General features: G+C 36.6%; 1 protein-coding gene and 1 non-coding gene across 3 annotated transcripts; both read right to left on the minus strand.

The window, feature by feature from the left end:
• Nucleotides 1-1,194: 1,194 nt before the first annotated feature.
• Nucleotides 1,195-11,908, minus strand: LOC110377884 (uncharacterized). 2 transcript variants are annotated; one of them, XM_064035555.1, is made up of 4 exons: nt 11,749-11,908; nt 3,457-3,893; nt 2,980-3,111; nt 1,195-1,522 (listed from the first exon to the last, which is right to left on the minus strand). In XM_064035555.1, exons 1-4 carry the CDS (start codon nt 11,749-11,751, stop codon nt 1,285-1,287), a joined length of 810 nt encoding a protein of 269 aa, XP_063891625.1. In that variant the 5' UTR covers nt 11,752-11,908; the 3' UTR covers nt 1,195-1,284. The 2 variants fall into 2 exon arrangements, with proteins under 2 accessions (XP_063891625.1, XP_063891626.1); XM_064035556.1 differs by lacking the exon at nt 11,749-11,908 and adding an exon at nt 4,339-4,452.
• A 9,872-nt stretch (nt 11,909-21,780) lies between these two features.
• Nucleotides 21,781-21,853, minus strand: Trnaa-agc (transfer RNA alanine (anticodon AGC)). Its single transcript has one exon. It is a non-coding gene; the product is annotated as a tRNA-Ala (tRNA).
• Nucleotides 21,854-24,052: the final 2,199 nt, after the last annotated feature.

A 24,052-nucleotide genomic window follows, 5' to 3' on the forward strand; every position in this document is an offset into this window, starting at 1 on the left:
GCTTGTTTTTAAAGCTACAGATTCCTACATTACCTACCTACCTCACGCTTAGCAGGCGCTTGCGAGAGACAGATCCTCCTTTCTTCTAGGATTAAGTTTACATATTTTGCATCAGAAAAAATAATTAAGATCTACTACTCACTCAAAGTAATTTGTTTTAAGGCCACCACATTAGTGGAAGATAAGCTAAACTATGTTTATGAAAAAATCCTGATATGAACTCCATCTATAAGTTTAAATGATAATTAATTGTTCCACTAAAGTCATCATTTTTGACATAATGTTCAAAAAATAGTTTAGATGGCACCGTTTTAAATTTGGCTGAGAACTATTAATTTTCCTTTCATCAAGGTAATAATAAATTATAATTGGATTTTGATGTGGCACGGCAAACTGACAAACACCATTGAAATGTCTATCGAAAAATTACACTACGTGTTAAAATATGGTGAATTACGGAAAATACACAACTCCATCTGTTGAAATAATAATCCTCTATAAAGAATGTATGGTAATTAGTTGTCATTTACCACCTCGCTCCTTTGTCAAATTTTATATAATTTATTTAACACAGATTACCACAGATGGAGCTACTTTAACCTTGGCTAAACAAAATTTTCATATTTTTTTTTCTTCCGAAGCTACTTATGAAGGTGTGATTTTCTGTGTAAAGGTTAATAATAGGCCGATCAACTAATATAAGTACAACATTCAAATGTACAGTTTTGACAAACAGATTGCGTGTCGTAATATTGTACATCTTGAATTCACAAAATTAATCATATCTTTTCATAGAGTGAATCGATTTCGATGAAACAAAAACTAAATAATACCCCAAGTTACGTAGAATTTTTGTATATAAGCATTGTCTGCATTGAATTCGTAGATTTTACGTGAATCCCGAACAAACAAACAGATAAACAGACAAACAGACAAACAGACAAAAATAACAAAAATGATGGAAATGGGTTCTGTTAGTTATCCTTTAACGTGCTGGCTATTTTTTTTGTCAATTTCTTCAATGTACAAAAATTACTTTTCTACAGATTTATTATATGTATAGATGACACTTAAAACTGAGAAAGTGATTTGTTCTAAACGTTCACAGTGAGCCCAAGTTTACCTTTGTAAGTCAACACTGGATCACATATTTTTTTTAAAAGAAATAGGCAGCTAGTGATGTAACGAACTATAAAAGAATAAGCTGGGAGCACTGTAAAGAGTGTTTAAAGATCTTACTCAGTTTCAACTGTCATCGTCAAAGGATAAACCTGTAGCCTATTATTAATAGATGAAGTTAGGATTGGTATCGCTTTGCCTGCCATTGGCTACTGGATTGGTAAGGCTCCTGGTCTTTCGCTTGCTATCCTGAATGCTCTGCAGCAAGAATGGGGGGGCGTTGTTTGGCCGCTGCTGTCTGCTGTCCAGCTCCCTGGTAAGTTCATCCACGAAGTGTGGAGGATTTTGCCTTTCTTCGTAAAGACTGGATTGCGGCCTGTCTACGAACTGCCCACCCGTCTGCCTGGAAAAATACGGGGGTTAGTAAGGAGTTATTTGTGAAACATTCTTGGCTTTTTGGTCTATTTATGTAGTCTTGTGGTTATGAATGTGGCTTCTGGGCATCAGGCCCTATAATGAGCAAACTACTGGGGTTTCTAGATTGTTCACTATAAGCTGTTTTTAGGGTTCCGTAGCCAAAATGGCAAAAACGGAACCCTTATAGTTTCGTCATGTCCGTCTGTCCGTCTGTCCGTCTGTCCGTCTGTCACAGCCGATTTACTCGGAAACTATAAGTACTACAGTGATGAAATTTGATGGGAATATGTGTTGTATGAACCGCTACAAAAATATGACACTAAATAGTAAAAAAAAGAATTGGGGGTGGGGCCCCCCATACATGTAACTGAGGGATGAAATTTTTTTTTTCGATGTACATACCCGTGTGGGGTATCAATGGAAAGGTCTTTTAAAATGATATAAAGTTTTCTAAAAAACATTTTTCTTAAAGTGAACGGTTTTTGAGATATCAGCTCTCAAAGTCGTAAAAAGTATGTCCCCCCCCCTCTATTTTTATAACTACGGGGTATAAAATTCTAAAAAAAATAGAGGTGATGCATGCTAATTAACTCTTTCAACGATTTTTGGTTTGATCAAAGTATCTCTTATAGTTTTTGAGATAGGTTGATTTAACTGTAATTTACGGAACCCTTCGTGCACGAGTCCGACTCGCACTTGGCCGGTTTTTTTTTATTATATAACGTCAGAAAGTCACAAAACAAATGAAGATTATTCAAGGAGACAGTATGTCACCAGTGTCTGACGCCTTCACACAAAAATCGCAGTTTATAAACATCATGGCTATAAATTTTCGGAACTTAGAACTAAGTCATACCTACGTGAGAATAATCTCTAAACTCTGGCTTATCTACTAAAGAATGTAATCTTTCCGGTGATAGGTACAAACTGTGACTAATTTCACGGAACTGATATGATGCATCGTGACAAACTTAACACTAATGGCTTTAATTACTGTTTTGGAAATTAGTCACAAATTGTTTTTGTTTATATCATTCAAACATCCGATATGCTCTTCATTATATTCCTTCAATTATGTACAATTAGGTACATCACACCTGAGGTCACGTAACTATATGACCACCACAATGACAGTCTGAAGAATATTTTTTGTTGAGGCTGCAAGCTCATATCCGATAAATAGTTGACCAATTTTTTGAAGGAGAAATATAGAACACACTGATAACAATAAATCCTACAAAAAACCGTTAGAAAATCCTACTCAGATAGGTCTATAAAAATCGGCCCGATTATCTAATTTTTTGGGACATTGTTCATAAGTTTACAGTGTATTTTAATAAATAAATAATAATAATAAAGCTGTCCTACAAAAGGTCTGACGGCGCGTAGCTTTATTAGAACTAAACAAGGACTAATAATATTATAGGTCGTGTATACACGTACCGCTCATGCCTGCCACTCTCGACGTCATCATTGGTGGTGTACATGGAGTACCCCCGGCGGGACAGCTCCTCGTCCGGCGCGAGCGCAGGATTGTGGAACGCGTGGTTCTTGTCGTTGTCCATTTTTAGCTTCCTGGAAGTTATAATGTGAAAAGTTAGCATACTCTTAAGTAAGGGTCAATATTAGCAGTGTTTTTCTGAATAGCAGTGGTGTATTATCCTACGGCAGAATTTGTCGTATCAGAGAGGGAAGAGTGTTGAGAGGTTTTCATCGTGTAGCAGCACCAGCCACGCGCCCGCGAACACGCTGGATATTACTATGAAGTATACGTACTGTATCCGCATGCGTCCCGTGGCCTGCATCTCCGCGACCTTCTTACGCAGGCTGCTGACCTGCGCGCACAGCACTATGGCTATGATGAGCAGCACCAGCCACGCGCCCGCGAACACGCTGGATATTACTATGAAGTATACGTACTGTATCCGCATGCGTCCCGTGGCCTGCATCTCCGCGACCTTCTTGCGCAGGCTGCTGACCTGCGCGCACAGCACTATGGCTATGATGAGCAGCACCAGCCACGCGCCCGCGAACACGCTGGATATTACTATGAAGTATACGTACTGTATCCGCATGCGTCCCGTGGCCTGCATCTCCGCGACCTTCTTACGCAGGCTGCTGACCTGCGCGCACAGCACTATGGCTATGATGAGCAGCACCAGCCACGCGCCCGCGAACACGCTGGATATTACTATGAAGTATACGTACTGTATCCGCATGCGTCCCGTGGCCTGCATCTCCGCGACCTTCTTACGCAGGCTGCTGACCTGCGCGCACAGCACTATGGCTATGATGAGCAGCACCAGCCACGCGCCCGCGAACACGCTGGATATTACTATGATCTGGGTTTCCGTGTCCTGGGAGAAGAGAGGGTGTTATTTGAAAATAAAGATTGGTAGTTAAGACGTTTGTGATGTTTGTATTTGACCTGTATCCAGGTTTCAACAAATTTAGGAAAAAGTAAGAAATATATCTAAGTATCTTCCTGCCATTACCCTAACTAATTTCAATTTTATAAGCTTCATGTCTTTATTTTGAGGTTGGCGCAGGTCTTCTCCTTCCAAACGTCTATAACACCATGTCACCATAAGAACTTCCTTTTCAATCACATCATCTTACATTCAATTGTTTCTTCAATTTTCTCCCTTACTAAGCAACACCACATTCACCAAAACCACACCACGGGTTGTACGTAGTTTGGGTCATAATGCTGCTATCAGTTTCACTTACAAAACACGAACTAATTTCACACAATTTCATTCTTATTTATGAACACAATGAAACAAATTCCATAAATCTTACCATATTTCCTTAACAATTATCACACACACTATAAATAAACAAAAAAACTTGAAGCGATCGCAATATAAACACGCCAACTAATTACTGAACTGAATCACTAACTATTATACTGACTGACAGCATCGAAATAAAATCGAGGGTAGATAATGTAAACTGGGTGAACGATTGTGCAGGTATTTGTTCGTAATTACAGATAATTTGTCGTTGCGAAAGTAACAGATATTATACCTTTTGTAAGCGGATTTGTATCAATCAACCTCCTATAACTGTTTTGGGCTGTGTCTATATGAATATCAGAGATAAATAAAAGTTCAGAACTCCACTGGTAAATTATATTGTTCCAAGCAAGACACACACAATGATTATACAAAAGTTAGGTTTTACAAAAGTTCCGGCCCGGCACACCGTTATACGAAGACTGGCTTATATTCTAATTTAAGGAGGGAATAGCAATATGATACGACGCCCTACGCACACAGCCATGCACATGCATTTACATAGTTGTGTACGTGAGTGTCCCTACATCATTCCCCCTCTAAATAAAAATAAAACTTAAACAGAAACTACAAGAAATTACAAAAGTACAATCATAATATGCTATTAATTAAAACTACACACATACACTACACTATACACTAAACACTAAATATACGCCGTGGTGATACCAGCGCTAGGAGGAGCAGCAGCGGCCGTGGCCGGCTGCTGCGGCACGGTCTGGACACGAACCACGGGCGGGTTTACGTTGGCTAGTACGACTTCCCGTCGGAGCCAAGTTTTTACTCTATGATGGCAATGTTGACGCATCCCGAAGATGATTGCGCCCACCACTATCGTTGCCAAAACAATCAGTAACAGCCCCATATTATTTAATTTATTTGTCAGCTCGCCCGTGTTGACTTGGGCCTGAGCTACGGCTACATTTTCCTTAGAGCTGTAACTACCCATAATTTAACTGATAAGAACTTTTCTTACAGAGAGTCTGAGGCAAAATGAATCAAAAATAGTGGCTCTTAAAGTTTAACAATTGATTACTTAATATTAATACATGCTAACGTAGCTAATATTCTCTTACAAATAACATACAAATAATAAAAACTAAATTATTTTGTTAATCCGCAATAATTAGTTTCACAACGCTAAAATTAATCATCACATATTTTCATAAAATCATTAGGTAAGTATAAGTTGTTGCAATTATTTAAAATTGAACAATAACAATATCATCTTACCTAGCAAATTGTTCAAACCTCATACAGTCAAATTATCGAATTGCATTTTTATACAAACGTGACCTGCATACACTAACATGCCAGCGACATCGCTTACTTATTTATGTAAAAGAATGCGTATATATGTAAAGCATACGTGAATATAAACGTGTACATAAAAACATAAGTTTTACAAGGGTATATAACTTTATTATGACAGTCCTAAAATAAAATAAACATAGGAAAGAAAATGAATATTCAATAACAGACATAGCTAAAAATGCTTACTGCGCCAAAAGAGTCACGAACTAATTTATTCCCGTGAGAACTACAACTACCTATAACGCAAATCGCACGGGTGTTCTGATAACCCTTCCTGATCGTGTTACTTTTTGCTTATCTAACAACACCTGTGGCGTATTATGTGACAACCGGGAATCGTCACTAGGTATGATAGGTACATTATTACTTACTGAACTTTCATTTTCATTAATTACGAAAGCAGGTTTCAATCGATCTATTGAAATATATGCTTCGCGTTCGGGTAACTGAATTTTAAATACTTTCGTCGATCTTTCTAAAACCTTAAATGGCCCGTCGTAAGGTTGTTTAAGCGATTTATGGACCTTATCATCCCGTACAAAAACATATTTGCAATCCTGCAACGCGGAATAAACAAAAATCTTACGCGAATCTACATTATCTCTCGTTGGACGATAATGACTGATATTCTCTCGTATTTTCTCAACCAAACTACTTGGATCATTACAATCTGTTTCTTGCGATCTATCATAGAATTCGCCTGGCAAACGTATAGTTTTTCCAAAGGCTAATTCTGCCGCGCTGATTTGGCTATCCGTACGAATCGCTGCCCGAAGCCCAAACAAAACCGTCGGTAATTCTTCTACCCAAGTTGTATTACCGTTCAACCGAGTCATGAGTGCAGCTTTTAGACACCTATGCCATCTCTCCACGGCGCCATTGGCTTGAGGGTGGTATGGCGTAGTGCGTATCTTATGGATTCCTAAAAAAAACATTAATTTACGAAACAAACTCGACTCGAATTGTCGGCCTTGATCGGTAGTGATGCGTATGGGGCAGCCATATCTGACGATCCAACCTTCATATATGCATTTGGAAACTACATCTGCACTAATTTCTTGCACCGGAAATGCTTCCGGCCAACGCGTACATCTATCAATGATGGTTATTAAATATCTAAGTCCCTGTGGAGATGTCGGTAAAGGACCAACAATATCCACATGGATGTGCTCAAATCGGTTGGCCTTAGGAAATTCGCCTAAACCGGAGATCACATGTCGACTAACCTTCGACCTTTGGCATTGTATGCATGCCGAAGCCCATTGTCCTACATCTCGATTCATGCCCGGCCAAAAGAAGCGTTTGGCCATCATTTTACGGGTTGCACGCACGCCCGGGTGGCTTAACCCATGAACACTGTCAAACGCAATTCTCCTAAAATTATCGGTCAAATATGGTCTCATAATATCATTAGAAATTTCGCAATAAACGGGCTTATTACACGTAGGTAACATTATTTTCTTCAATTTAATATTACTATTGTTACTATCCGAACCTTGAATTATTCGCAATATGTACTCATCTTTCATTTGTGCGTCAGCAAGTTGTTCGTAGTTGAGTACCGTCGGGCACAAAACTGTTTCGACGCGTGATAATGTATCAGCCACGATGTTATCTTTACCACTTATGTGTTGTATATCTACAGTAAACTCGCTTATAAAAAGAAGTTGTCTAGTCCTCCGGGGTGTTTCCTTATCGTCTTTTCCTATTTTCGAAAATGCATGACATAGTGCTTTGTGGTCTGTATACACTGTCAAAGGTCTGCCTTCAAACAACTTTCGGAAATATTTAATAGATTTATAAATGGCAAGTAATTCGCGATCATATGTAGAATATTTCTGTTCTGTAGATGTGAGCTTTTTGGAAAAATATCCGAGAGGTTGCCAGGAACCACTTACCTTTTGTTGCAATACTGCTCCCATACAGGTGTTGGAAGCGTCGGTCATCAGTGCTAACGGTACATTAGGAAGAGGATGTGACAAAGTAACGGCCTTTTGAAGACCTAGCTTACATTGCACAAAAGCGTTTTCCGAAGTATCACTCCACGCAATCCTAGTCTTATCATTTCTTTTCGCGTTAACTAAATATTTATTCAGTTCGCACTGATACGATGCTAAATTAGGTAGATGCGGTCTATAAAAATTTAACATTCCCAAAAAACGCCGTAGGTCATCTATGGTTTCCGGTTTCGGAAAATTAACTATGGCTTCAACCTTTTCACTGAGTGGTCTAATACCTTCAACGCTCACTTCGTGCCCTAAAAATTCTATTCGCGACTGTCCAAAACTGCACTTCTTCAGATTGATAGTTATGTTATAATTGTTGAACCGTTCAAAAACCAACCTTAAATGTTCCCTATGTTGAGTCGCATTTTCGCTGGCAATAATTACGTCATCTAAATAATTGAATAAAAATAAATCTAGGCCTTGCAGAACAGTATTATTCATAAATCGCTGGAATGTTTGTGCAGCGTTACGCAAACCAAAAGTCATGCGAGGAAACTCAAACAAACCAAAAGGTGTTATTATCGCGGTTTTTTCCACATCCTGCGGTGCAACACAAATACAGTGATATGCTCGATTTATGTCTAATTTAGAAAAAATCGTTTTATTGGCTAAAATGTATGTAAAATCGTGCAAACGAGGTATTGGGTATCTGTCAGGCTTCGTAATTGCATTTAATTGGCGGTAATCGCCGCAAGGACGTAGCTCGCCGTTCTTTTTAGGAACCACGTGCAACGGACTTGCCCAAGCGCTCATAGAGGGCCTGCAGATACCCAGTTCCTGCATAACTCTAAATTCTTCCTTAACTTTTTTATATCTATCCGGTGGCAATGGACGGGCACGCGCGTACACAGGCGGTCCGGTTGTTTCAATATAGTGAAAAACATTATGCCTAGGAGTTTCCTTAAATGACGGTGGTTTGGTAAGGTCAGGGTACATACTCAGTAAATCGTAATACGGGTGGCTTTCTACAATGGAATTTACAGACTGCTGATCAACATTAACTATCGAGGCCACCACCTTCATATCCGTAGTCTGATCAATTAACCTACATCTAGCTAAATCTACAAGAATTTTATGTTGAGACAAAAAATCTGCCCCAAGGATGGGCTGTCTAACGTTTGCAATTATGAATTCCCAACGGTACGGTCTACGGAGCTTGAGATCTAATGTTAATGTTTTAGTACCATACGTCGCAATTTCTGTACCGTTGGCGGCATATAATTTGTAATCACAACACTGCATACCTTTAAAAGCCTTTTGTTACGGGTAAAACAGATACATTTGCTCCCGTATCGACGAGGAAACGTAGTCCGGAGTTAAAATCTTGTACTAATAAACGGCTGCAGGGGGTAAGGGCACAGACCTCAGCCGACGGCTGTACCACGGCTCTTAGTTTTCCGATCTCTGCTGGTTGTCCTCGTTGCGTTCGGAGGTTGACTGCGACTTCCATGCACACGGTGGAATGCATCGATGAGCTCTGTGACGATAGCGGAAGTGGTAGTCACATAGCCAATTGGATGAGTTCGGGTTACGTCGTCTTGATGAAGAGCGGGACGTTTGTCTAAAACGGTTAACATTTTGTCTCGATCTGGACCTTGACCTCGAATGTTCCAAATTACTCAGTCTGGCGTTGATTTTAGCAAGCTCAGCTGCGATACTCGCTACATTGCAGGTGTTTTCAGATTGTCCTCGGGAGGATGAGGTCGGCATCTGAGCTACTTCAGAAACATGGTTACTTCGCGTTGCTTCCGCGACGTTATCTGCAATGACCGCTAAATTGTCCAATCCCTTCGTTTCTGACACCACTAAGACTGCTCGTATGGTTGCAGGTAGATGCCCTTGCCACAAAACTCTCAAGGTATCGTCCGGTATTTTGTCTCGTGCCAAATCTCGCATTCGGTGGAGGAGCTGAGAGGGCTTCTGATCGCCCAGCTCCATTTCGCCGATGAGCTTTTCAATTTGCCGGCTTTTTGAGTCTTCCAGTAGTGCAAGCAATTTCGCCTTCAAGGCCATGAACTTGCCAGTTTCGGGAGGCTTTGCTAGGAAATCTGACAACCGCGTAATAATATCCATGGGTAATTTCGATACCACCAAATCGAATCTTGCTTCATCTCCTAATTTCTGAGGTGCCAAAGTAGCTTCCACACGTATAAACCACACACGAGGTTGATTAATCCATAATTCTGGAATGCGTGACGAAATCGAAACTGCTACCACTTCCGACTGTGGAACGGGTGCTACCGGCTCCATCATTTTTGAGAAAAACGGAATTCACTCACAAAAATGTTCTTTGTCGGAGTCACCAATTTTGGGCTGTGTCTATATGAATATCAGAGATAAATAAAAGTTCAGAACTCCACTGGTAAATTATATTGTTCCAAGCAAGACACACACAATGATTATACAAAAGTTAGGTTTTACAAAAGTTCCGGCCCGGCACACCGTTATACGAAGACTGGCTTATATTCTAATTTAAGGAGGGAATAGCAATATGATACGACGCCCTACGCACACAGCCATGCACATGCATTTACATAGTTGTGTACGTGAGTGTCCCTACAACTGTTTGGTTTTTTTGCATCGCAAGAAATTCGTGGAAGGGAATTGACAAATATGGGATGTCGGTAAGGTAAGTTTTTTTTTATTACTGGCGTCCGCCTACGGTTTTATTCGCATCCCGAGGAAACCTATTTTCGCACATGGAAAAAATACCATTATATCATTCTGATGCTAACTTTGGTTAAAACCTATTCAGTAGATAATTTCAGTGTGAAAAAGCAATAAAAATATATACGTCCGTATAAGTATTGTAAGAGTGTGATTCTCACGTTCGTCATAAGATTATTTCAGTTTCAGTATACAAACACTTCGAACCTAGATAACACGTATATTTGTCACTAAGTCCCCTTCGATAAAGAATAGATATCTTTTATCGACTTGAATTTTTACCATTTTATCTCAAAAATTATGAAATTCCCCTACTATTTGTATCGCGAATGATAGACTAGAACGGTTAGTTTTTATTGTTAACAATAAAATATATTGTTTTATTAATTTATTCATACTTGGAATCACAAAACACATTTAATCGTGCTCGATTAGATCTTTATCAGCCAGATGTTCCAAGTTAGTACATCGAATTTCTTTAAACATTATCAATTAGTGAAAAACACAGTTACTCAAGCTAATTAATGTCCTCATAATGTAATAAATACATAGTATGTTACTTAAACCAGAAGAACCAATCAAATCTGATATCTAAAACATACATTATAACAAAGTGATTATAAATAACACAAAATAAACTATTGAAGGTATAAATGTTTGTATATCGGTTGATAATGACACTGAACCGAACAATGACTATAATGGGATGACTAATCCTGAAACAATCATTGTAGCCACTCGACATTTAATGAACGTGATTACTTTCTACATAAGTGAAGTTTAATAAGGGAGACCATTATATCTATCTAATCAAGGACACGCAAGTTTACTATACGTAAGGATGCAGATGTTATCAACAAAAGGAAAATGGTTATAAACAATCCTTGCCAATGTATTTTGCAAATTAGACGCTGAAATGTATGACTATACCTAATTATTATCGTACCATGTAAGACGTTAATAGTCACCAACAACCTGATGTAGGTACATAATATAGATGGGTCTCCAGCCTCACAAAACAAAACAATAACATTTGAGCAGCTATCCTTCTTCTTCTACACTTTGCAATTAGATGTCACCTCTCAAGTAATCACATCTGTTATCGTTCACACCATCCACTCAGCATTATTTTGGTGACCTTTTACCCCTATTCTAAAGACAATTTGATCCTCATAATATGACCAAAACCAAAACTAAGCACCCTAATTTCACTTTTTCTAGAACGAAGATACTCATAATTGTGACGTTACAGTAAGCTATTCCTGAATCATCAACTAACCGAAATAGGTACTGAAAATACAATAAGATCTACGTGCCTCGTTCAGATATGAATAAAGTTATCAATTTCAACGCTGTTGACACAAACACTATTAAAGGTGCTAGACCAACAGAACATAAAGAAAAACTTGTCTGAAAAATTTACGTACCATGTTTCAAGTAGTCTGTAAGCACATCGTTGAGCAGCGCTGCCTCTGATGGCTGAATGCGCACTGACCGTTATCGCTTCATCGCTGATAACCGGCCATCCGACTTATCTACACTACACTCTGTTATAGAAGTTATTGTAAACATGCTCTCGTAGCCTCACAAGAATCTATCAATATGTCTGACATTTGTACACTCTAGACTCGACCCACGCAAATGAAAGGTCGTTTGATCTTTGCATGTCTCCTTTTTAGGTGACTTGTGTAAACAAATGCTGGTCAGTGGTGATTAACATTCGAAATTGTATCTTTAATATAAAATGATGTTTACAAGTTTGTCCTTCTTTCGTTTGTCTATTAAAATACGTTGTCTTAGTTTTAATTAGATTTTAACAAACCATCTTCAGCATGTTCTAGAAAAACTTTATTTATTTCAGCCGGAATTGATTTGATTAAAAATGTTATCGTGCATTTGCGTTTTAATATTCACTTATAATACCACAAGAGCTTCAAAATTATCGGGTATTTCCCGATAGGTTCGTTGCAAACAAATGAAGGAGTCAAGTTTTTCAGGTTAAAAAATCACGAGCGCGAAGCGCGAGTGATTTTTCCTGGAAAACTTGACGACTTTATTTGTTTGCAGGAACCTGAGGAAATGCCAGAGAATTTTGAAGCTCGTATTCGAGGATTATTTTTCCGTCCCAAATGTCGGCCACAACCTGTCAGTTTGACATAGCAACGACCAGAGAAAATATTCAAAAAAATATCAGTATAATACCATGTAGGTTGTACCACGTGACGTCGAATGGTGCAATTCTATTGGTCGATATTTGGGTCGGAAAAATAATCAGTATAATACCATGTAGGTTGTACCACGTGACGTCGAATGGTGCAATTCTATTGGTCGATATTTGGGTCGGAAAAATAATCATAAATATTTACGTTTTATTTAGTAGACATCCTTATATCATCACTTAAAATATCTCTATATCTAATTAAAATATAGATAACCAAATATCATCCGTTTTCTAGCTACATCACTCAAGGAACTGCTTGACAAAAATTGATCATTCAAAGCTTTCTCTCAGGGTACTATAATGGGACCCACATTTCAATATAATCCCAGAAGATTTTAGGACATAAAAGTATGATTAGGTAATTCTGAAAAGGAACATCTATTAAGCATGTGTACCTATGTCCTATTTATACTTAACTTCATGTCTAATATATCGGTAAATCCTGAACCAGTTGGTAGGAGGTAAGTGTGTAACTCTTCAATTGAAGATGTTACGATATCCTTCTGAGTGTCATAATTAATAGCAGTTATTGTTTGAACTACTGATTATTACATACCTGTTTATGTAATATCGTAATATGCAACTACTACTACGACTTATTCATTTTACACACGCAATTCAAAACATTATCATTACAAACAAAAGAAAGTACTCTAGATCAAGTGCAATGTGTCATTAGGTAGATTCATGCTTTCTTTGTTGGATTTATTTACAAGCTGCCTAAGACAGGGATCTTTGGATTGGTAATAGACAAAAAGCAGATTTTTACAATGATGAATTTAATGTGCTGAAGCATCGATTGGCAAGTTTTAGGGATCATACATGGCTACTGAGTTCATATGGTTTGTATAAGTTTGTCTTTTACGACTTTTCATAACAGTGGTCGAAAAACAGTTCAGTCTTTTATGACCAGTCAGATAATGAGCGAAAAACTACGCGGATGATGATATCAAAGTTATTTAAAAAATCATTAATTCCCAAAAGACGTATGCAGATAAAAATACAAATGGTATCGATAAAATTTAATATCACAGGATATTGTTTAGTCTTAATCTTTAGTCATATCTTTATCTGATAGCAAATATATTTATATTGCCAATTAAAAGTAAAGAACGTTGTTTTAATGAAGCCATTCATATTGTGAATTGCCTACTCACTTTCTTACAATCAAAATAGTAATGTAATGATGATGTATACCTAGGTACTAAATGATGTATTCAAATAAAATGACGTTGTGCCTACCAAACCAATATTAAATAGCTAATCGGACTTTGATGGCAAAACATAAAAAAAGAATAAGTTTTAAATAAGTAGTATCTGTATTTTTTTTCATACGATAACTGTTTGGATGTCTTGATGAGGGCAAGATTAAAAGAAATATTCAGTAATAGTTGTGGGTAGAGACAGATCTTAAATGAGTAATTATTTTTGTTATATAAGAACTATAATTAATCACAAAAAGTTGGGGCCTGATTAAAACATCAAAGCAATATGATCAACGTGCACTAGTATAACGTTCATCGTTAGGCGTCAAGTTTCTGTGACGACCAAAGTTCTTGCAAGTTCAGTTTTGGAAATCAGCAAGACATACAAGGTTCTGGTTCTTTAAACCAATTGTCAGTTATAGTATTAGGTAATACTATGATATAACTTTTCGTAATCATTCAGGTCCTCTAAATACAGGTACCTACAATAAGTATATTAATACAGTTGGGCACAGAATTAAAAAAAAAATGACTCCTATAGAGTTTAGTTGTAGTGTGTACTTTTATCCCTAACTTCAATCTTAAGACGATATTTGTTAGTGTAACTGCGCATTAATAAAGTTTGTTATTATTTATTTTTAGTAAATAATGTCTCTACTCGACCACGGGACTACGGAGTCCCGGATTTTTGGAAGGCGAACGTGGGGCCGAAGCCAACACGCTGAAGCCTTTTTGAGACAACTTTAATGAAATGGCGACACAAAATAATTAATATATTATTAAAATCATTATATCAACATTATTTTTGATAATAGTTTCTTTAGTACATAATATCCTTGATATACCACGAAGTCTATAGGCTTAAAGATTCTCATTTAACTGTTTTTTACCTTACACTAGCTATGCGTGATTCGAAGATTTCACATTGTTATAATTTTGCGGATTATTCTGTTTAATTAGCATATTATTAGTCTTATGTATGCGTGCGTTATGCGGAAGATATTCTTTCGCGTGGGCAGTAAGATGGTAACATGAAATTATGATTTAAATGTGAATATTAGTCTGATATCGTTGAAGACTTGATTTACTTATGTAACGAATAAATTAGACTATGTAGTATATGTATGTAGATCAATCAGCGTTTGACACAAATCAGCTAATCACACGACTATGAGAAATCAATAATTGACCGCAACCGCAAACCGCAGCTCTGGTGCATGAAGGGCTCCAGAAAGAACACAGATGGGTTTAAGCCGGTAAAGTCTGAAACTCCGTCTGAAATATTCAGCACCAGGAGTCGTTTGAAGATTCCCCATCCCAAAAAAAAGTTGACCATTCTGAAAACACATTGAGTGATTTTAATCTTGCTTTCCTCTTTGCTTTTAGGGCCTATCAGAGCTTATAGATGTGAAGGTACTGAATTTTACAACATCGTTATTTGGTTCGACCAAAACTGGATTTCTACCATGGCATTTGGAATAAAAAATGTGGACACATAAATCGTATCACATAGAATAGTAAGTATGTATAATGACATAGATCAGATGTTCCGACACTATTGGTGAATGGTTCTGCTTGATTTATAGTTTTTCGGTCTGTAAGTGGGTCCGGGTTATATAATAAAACCAATACTTCTGATAATGTGACAAACATTTTGATGTTTCATATATCTACATATACCTATGTTGATTTTGGGTATAATATAGAACATGATGATCATCTCACTAGTTCCTTTTAATGGACCCACTTTAGGGCACAGGCGTTTAATGGCATTATAATTAATGTTAATTTATTTTATTATAGTCTACGATAATTATTAGTTATACCTTCTTTAATGAATTACCGAATTTATTAAAATAAAATCAGTTTTTGATTGAAATGGTCTTTTCCATGAACCTAATCACACCGACCATTATTAAAGGCAGATTTATTTGTCCAATCACCATGGAGGCCACATAACAATTGTAATTAAGCCCAAATCAAATTATGAGACACCTGAATAGACATTGATGAAACGTAATTGACACCCAAATACAAAGGAATTCCAAGCTTTTCTGTTAATTTATTTGGCTGTCTTCACAATGAGCTCAGTATCAGTCATTCAATCATTAAAACTATTTGCATATGAAGGTTTATACCTTCCCCATGATAATTACTGCAATTTTTACTGTGCACAATGATAACTTTGCTATTCTAAAAGTAATTGTCAAGCAAAAATAATTCTTATTTCCAGGGCAACAAGATCTATGTCTCGGGATAGGTACATACAGTGACGTTTGTAAGGATTGGTATGCAGATTGGTCGCAGATGAACAAACAAAAGATTCTTGCACCAAAAGTTAGCCTTGAACTTCTCAACTTGAACAATGGCATTTAATATTAACTATTATTTAGGTTTCAAGAGCTCTCAATTTAGTACCTACTGTACCATTGTGTGTAACTAGTGAGCGATTCTTTTGTAACGATATAAGAAAGGATTTGATTAAGCAATAATAGAAAATTATAGGCGTAGGTCGTCATCACGAATTCACGATTTAAGCCCTTGTATTCCTAACAAGGTTATATTTTTTGCATTTTGCACAAATTAATTGAGTATCAATCAAGTTGCCATTATCACTTTGTGTTTCCTTATTTAACAAAATTAATCTAACTTAATCAGGAATCGAAACCAATAATTTTCCCACAATCATTCAATAGTTTCACAGAGCTTAATGTCAGTTTGGCTATCTCCCTTAGACATATATATCATCTATCTGAGATGGATATGAAGCATACCTAAACTTAATAAAAATCTCCGCAGGTGAGCACTTTTTTATCCAACTACCAAGATGGGTTATATTTTTCATATCATTAGCCCACATTGAATTCCTCCGTGATCCTCAAACATTCCAAAGAGCAAACAATAAAGCGACCCTGTCAATCAGACCAGTTTACCCGACCTCGTATCGAGAGCACTCCAATATACTGATCACGGCGGCTTTCCGTCAGACAGTGTCAATGGTCTGACCTTTCTGCCTTGACGACCAGAACAATCAGATCAAAATGCTTGAGTGTGCTGCAATATGGATTTTGTCCTTGATAGACGAGTATAGGGTGAAGTGGTTTATAAAGGTCTTTTATTAACTAGAAGATGTACCGAAATTTGCTGATGATGATTAAGGAAAAGATAACTATGAGAATGCCTATTTGTATGACTGGTTGAACTACGTTATACCAAAACGCATATTTAGCACTTAAGATGTGAAATGATTGGAATTGTCACTTTGACATGATGATGACACAGTACCAGTAGCGGCGTAAGGGGGGGGCGGAGGGGGCGGTACGCCCCGGGTGCCACATCTCGGGGGGTGCCATCTCGGTCGGCACATATCTGCATGACCAGAATGGCGCGGGCAGAAGGGACAAGTCACTAAGGGTGCCATTCTAATCTGCGAAGCCTAGGTTCACTACCAATCACTGCGTGATATTCAAATTTTAAACAAAACTACATGAGACATCGAGTCGGTCACCCCCTCAGTTCGACTCGTCACCCTTCTCTCGTATTTTTGCTTTTATCTGATTACTTTAATTAATTCCTCAAAGTTAGAAAAAAAATTCCGCTCGCTTCGCTCGCGGATTTCTCTTCATTTCCAATTTGTTCTACACTTACGTTTTGAGTCCTCAATCTAGCAAAAAGAAAGCACCGAAGTAGCAAAAAGAACTGACGCTCGCTTAAGTCACGGTTTCTTTTAATTTGTGATTAATTCTGAGTTAAATTAGAGTCCTCAAAAAAAATATAAAAAAAATATATTTTACAGTGGATATTTCTAAGCTATTTAGGCGCTATTTGTAAGAGGAGGTGGAGGACTTCGGTGTCCCAAATTTTGAGCTCGCTCGCAGCTGCTTCAATTTCCGGTCGTTTTTTTACTTTGACTTGTCTGAAACTCAACAATTTCGCGCTCGCTGCGCTCGCGCCTTACACTTGACAGTTATTTTTTCTATTCTCTTTAGATATCTTCTTGCGTCACAAGTATCAAAACTTACGTGCCCTTCTTCACTTTACAGTGCTTTTTTTCAAACATTTTTGGGAACTTCTGTGTTTAAAAACTCAAAAATATCGCGCTCGCTACGCTCGCGCCTTACACTTTACACTACTTTCCTCCGAAGCCTTTACATATCTCTTTGCGTCTCAAAAATCTAATATTTCGCGCTCGCTTCGCTCGCGGGTTCTTCACTTTACGGTGCCTATAATGTCCCTCTACATTTTATAACGTCGTTTTTTTTGGGGCGGGGAGGGAGAGGTGCTCAATAAGTAGTTCGCCCCGGGTGCCACCCGATGCTACGCCGCCACTGCACAGTACAATAGTATCTACTAAACTAAAACAGATTCTACTTAGGATCTAGGAGCTTGGAGCTTCTACGATCGATAATTTTGCTGTAATGCTCTACATCTTAGATACGTTTAAGAACTCACTCAATATATCAAGGAGGCTGTCTTCTTAAATGTTAAAAGATCCTGCAGTGCATTTGTCGTTACGTGATAAAGTGAACTTTAGAGGCTGGTTGCAATGAGCCCCGCCCATTATTAACCCCTATAATTATCTTTGAAACTTTAAAGAACTTTCTATTTCGTTCCTAGACTTATTTTTAACGTTATGCAATGTATTTTATACTTGATACTTGCATGGCCTGCAGGTCATTGGCTAATATGATTAAAACTAATGTTTATAGCGGTCAGAGGTGTTGCTGTACTCGTCACTTCATATCTTAATGTTACTGTATTTAAATTTGTTACTTCACATAGCTTTAGGGAAGTGCCATCATTTTTATAGGTTGCTTAATCTATGTACCTATGGCTAGTTAGTCTGATTTGTTGGTGATTTAGTATCAGTTACGGTGTGATTTATGTCTTTCATAATTTATTTGATGGATATTGTTCATATTTCTACAGAGTTTGATAGGTTAACGATAAGTAGAAAGAAGAATTTTTTGTTATTGGCATTTTAAGTCGACAAATGTTTTGAAACTTATAAATTGCTACGTTAAGTTGTAACTTTTCACATTTCATCTACCTATAACTTCGTCATTTGGTTGTTCTAACGATATTGCCTATCACATTTTTTTCAGATTGTTTTGTATATTAAAGCTTATTGTTTTATTATGTTAATATCGACACGGAATTTTACAGTTGCATAAATTGGTTCACAATTCGTCCTTGGTAGAATTTATTACGACATTGTATTCAGTCATATGATTGTCTTTAACTTTTTTATTTTGAAATTGACTAAAAAATTCCACAGTGTCATCGTTATCTTTATTTTCTTCTAATATTTTAACATAGGTAGAACTTAAAACTTAAGTACACGTAAGTTTAAGTTATTTCAGCAAGACCAACACATCAATAGTTATTTATCAACTTCAGCATTGAATTCCAAAGTTTTGCCTCCCGTGAGAACCGATTTAAAACAAAAGAACGTAGATCAGCTGTCATATCGTGTTATTAATTGTTACATAGATGATTTACCATTTTGAGGCATGGCAGCTTACGAGGGTAGATTTTAGAGATTTCAATGCGAAACCTTTGTGGGTGGCAAACTTGACGTATGGATAGTTCAATTTTTTGTTCAGAATCATTTTATTTACTTTCAGAATTTAGTGTCAGCCATGGTCAGCCACAGAGACATAGTCGAAGCTACCAGCAGGTCAGGCTTCTATAGAAAGAAACCTGACGATTTGTGCCATGAGGTTACCTACTATTATTACCTTTTCATAGGTAGGTATTCATTTGTATTTTTCGAATCCGAGATTTTGCGTTTCGTATTAATGGCTCACTGAGTATGAAATTGCCTTAGTTTCTACATTGCAATTCATTTCACTGCATTTCATTTCAAATAATGATAAAAATAATATGTGAATTTATTTAAAATCCGCTACACTGTTATAGATGACCTACATTATGATGATAATGTAATTTATATCAAAATTAAAGCGATCCTAACCTTCCACAGTGTCATAATACGCCCACGCTTTAAACTTTACGACGTGTTTTCTAGTATTTATAATAATTTAAAATTATTAAATTCCATTTAGGTACGTCTGTTGCGCAAAAACGTGTTATTATTCTAAACCATAACTTGCATTAGAAAATAAAAAGTGCACTTGTTGACCCTCACTGTTGTTGAGTACTTTGCAATTTAGCTTGGGAACTATTCTGTACACATGGGTAAAAAGAAGCCTTAGTCGATACAGAAATGTGATACCTATTTAACACTGAAATATTTTTTCAAATCGGTCCACTGTTTCCTCAGATTAGAACCTTCAACCAAACAAACTCTTCAGCCTTGTAATATTAGTATACATTCCTATTACTAAAATATTAAGTATAGCCGACCCCAACATAATTGGGAAAATACCTATATGTAAAAGCTTGTAAAATTATGCCTATTTCTATAATCATACTTACCTACCTTGATCGATGGTTCCTTGTGATTATTACTAGCCACTATTTCCTCAAAATTAATTCAGTTTATCTTTAAACGTTTAAACACCAGCCTTATCAAAACAATGGTGTGTTGTCTATGCTCATGGTTGTTCAAAAAGTCATCTATAGCTTGCGGGCGATGTCAGGGCATTAAGCTATACTTAGAAGTAATTACGCCTGTTTTGTCTTGAAGATAGGATTGATTTGACAGTTCAATAGTGCGTGATAAATGAGTTGTGTGACTCTTTAAGAGGACGAATTGGAATTATTGGCGCCAAGGATGTCAATTTTTCTCAGTAAATACAAAACGGATCAAAATACAACTTGGTTACCTGAAAGTTCATGATATAAGCCTTATTTTGTTAGTTGTAGAAACATGATTAGGTAACTTTTATAACAGAGAAAAATATATCAAACATACCTCTTTTTAAAAAGAGATTCACATATTATGGGCAAACGGGACCGATTTAAGCCTCTTAACTTTTTTAGTAGTTGAGTATATACATACTCTTTAAAATGGTAGTAGGAATTTTTATTAAATTATCATTTCTAAATATTAAAATTACAAAACCATTTTGTCGCTTACGACTTTTAGTTATAAGCTAGCGCGCGTATTGTTATCCTCGCCCCGCTCAGACGCTCCGACCCCTTTTGGCGCCTTAGATGCGCGTGCCGGTTATGGAATTATTGTTGACCACTTCCTCGCCCGTCTTGTAATAAGCTGTGTTGGTTTTCAGGGATTTTTAAACTAAGTACCTACATTAAAATAAATAAGTGTAGATAAAGCCACTTTATGTTTTGTGTCTGAAATGCAATATGAAAACGGGTAAGTATCACACAAAACAAATAACTTCAGCAGACACATTTTGCGATAGTAGAAGATAAAAATATTGTTATTCTAAAATTCGAGTCGTCGATTTGGTTTAGGTAATTTTAAAGTTTTATAAAGACTTTTTGATCTGTATCAAAAGGTCTCATTCAAAAATTATTATCACCTCGAATAATAAATTTATCTACTGAATCACAACTGGCCGCATTAATGAATTAGCAATGCCTTTCATCATAAACCTTATGTAGCGAGTTGTGAACGTAACCATAGCGCGATGCAGGAATCGCCGTCAGCGCCATCTATCGAGCACGCGCGTAGTTTTTGAATGTAGGAAAATAAAGACTAATTTTGTTAACTAGGAATAGATCTAAAAGGATTGTTATTTACCTTTTTATCCTCGCTTAAAATAATAATTATTTACTTTTACCCGTAAATGGCCTAATTTTTGTATTTATTGCTAACAAAACGGAACAGAAAATAAATGTAGGTACCTATTCAATAATTTTCAAGGTACATTGCTATTGTTAGGTTGGTCAACATTGAATTAAGAAGCTATGTATGTCATAATTGTTGTTCTTTATTTACTTAAGAATTGAAACTGTAATATGATTATAATGAGCATCTTCAAGGAAACTAAGAACGAAAAGTAATCCATTACATACGTCTCGTATTTTATGTAGTTGTTTAATAAATTCCTTATGAAAAAGAAAATCTACTTCTTAAAATAAATGTGCAAAAAGTGACTTGGAGGCGCCGGGTATCGATCCCGGTACCTCTCGCATGCTAAGCGAGCGCTCTACCATCTGAGCTACGCCCCCTGATAGAAGCATGGTCGAAATTGTTGTTCATTTACTAAGCGTGTGCAGAAGTATTCTGTTGAATATTTTTGGCGAACGAGCAGTCAGGTATTTACTATGATTTCCATATTGAATTGAATAAATTAATAAAACGGTATAGATTAAATCTATTTTTTCAATCACAGGTCACAATGTAAGTGCACTGTGGTTTACTCGCATGGATAATTTTAATAGAAGAAAAGTATAAATAATTAGAATATCTATAATGTTACATAACATGTGGATATTTACTTGATATATCAAAACAACCATAAATCATCTTACTCAGGAAAGTTACGTAACAAAACAAAACGAAGTTATCATCCATTTCAATGTTTTAAACATATAAATGCGTAGACAATTAAATAAGTCATAATGCAGACGCATGCGTACATCCTCATAGCTTGGATGTAGAAACGTCATTGGTAGGGTTAATTGTATTTATACCTACATATAATGTAGGGCTGTCATATGTTAGCTGACTAAATTAAGCAATAAGCAAATTAAGAAGGATAAGCAAAAGGCTGATTTTATTATGCGTTACTTCACAATTCACATGCACAGTATTAGAAAATATTATTCCATATATAACTTCTCTTTTACTCATAGGAATTTTCGAGGAGATTTTCCAACAAGCATGACAAAGGAAACTGTAAACTGACGGCATTCTTTACAACATCTGCTTAGCCTTTTCCCAGCTATATTGGGGTCGGCTTCCAGTGAAAACTTAGATTATACATCTGTGTCAATATTAAGTGTGCTGTAAGAGTTAAGGCCACGTCCATCTCTATTGATTAAAATGATCATTTAATTTTCAGCAAAAGGAAATAATATCAAACCTTCATCCCTAAAAACCGGATACAACTTATGCCTCCATGACTCATCACTGACAGAACAGCAGTATCATCGATTAGGGACAAACAAACCTTATTAACCTGTAGCCCGCTGGGGTCGGATGTATCGTCAGTTCATTGTAATAGCAACAAGAACAGTAATTAGCAACGTCAGCGGGCGCAGGGTTACGTGTCAATATTGGTTCAGCAGTGGGCGGGTGACTTGTGTGTGTATGGTCTTGAGCAATTTTATAGCAAGTCGTCTGCTAATCAAGTTACGTACAAAAAAAAAACATTCGTAGGACGTAGTAGTATATAGGTACGTATATGTGCTCCTCTTATATTCTCTCTTATGTACTCCTCTTATGTACTCCTCTTATGTACTCTCTTATGTCCTCTCTTATATACCTACTCTCTTATGGACACTTTTATATACTCTTATATGTACTCTCTTATGTACTCTTATATGTACTATTATATGTACTCTCTTATATACTCTTATATGTACTCTCTTATGTACTCTCTTATGTACTTTCTTATGTGGTCTCTTATGTACTCTCTTATGTACTCTCTTATGTGGTCTCTTGTGTACCTACTCTTATATGTAGTCTTTTATATCCTCTCTTATACTTTCTTATGTTCTCTTTGCCGACCATCAAAAAGTTATGTACCTATGTTTAAGCTACATTTTACTTAATTTCTGTTTTGAGTTCTCAAAAGATACAAAAAAAATAAATCGAAATAATTAAGAGTTCACTTTAGAAAATGTTCTCAAGTTCTAAGTTTTCGTGCCCATTATATCAACGAACAAAACAATTTGATGAACATAACAAATTGTTAAAATTACAATGCTGATAGCTAACTTCAACACTATTATCATTATAATAAAACTTTATAGATATTGATTTTGTATCGGATCGTAGCAATTTTAACAAAGTAATTGTTGACACAAGGTCATAAAGCCGCGCATCCACTATGGCGTAACAGATAGATGTGATTACGTTCATTTAAATAAATCCGTGTATTTTGAGATATATTTGTGCTGTGAGAAAAAGTTCTTAAAAAATATTTTCTTCGTTGAAAGATGAACCGCGACAAATATGTATATGTTTTCCAGAATATATAGGATTCTTCTTTGAATAATAATGGGATTCCTGATGAGTTTTCATGCACCCATAAAGTGCTATCTGGCAATGCAATGCACACACACAGCAATCAAGTTTTTAAGAAGAAGTATATTCATGTTTCGAATTTTACATTAGCATAAGGTGCTCGAGGATATTAACAGAAGCACTTTTAACAACAAAACCAGCTCCAATGAGACACTTCCTTTACATCCTAAGCTCTG

The sequence above is a fragment of the Helicoverpa armigera genome, chromosome 7, assembly GCF_030705265.1.
Source record: "Helicoverpa armigera isolate CAAS_96S chromosome 7, ASM3070526v1, whole genome shotgun sequence".
Classification (NCBI taxonomy): Eukaryota; Metazoa; Arthropoda; class Insecta; order Lepidoptera; family Noctuidae; genus Helicoverpa; species Helicoverpa armigera.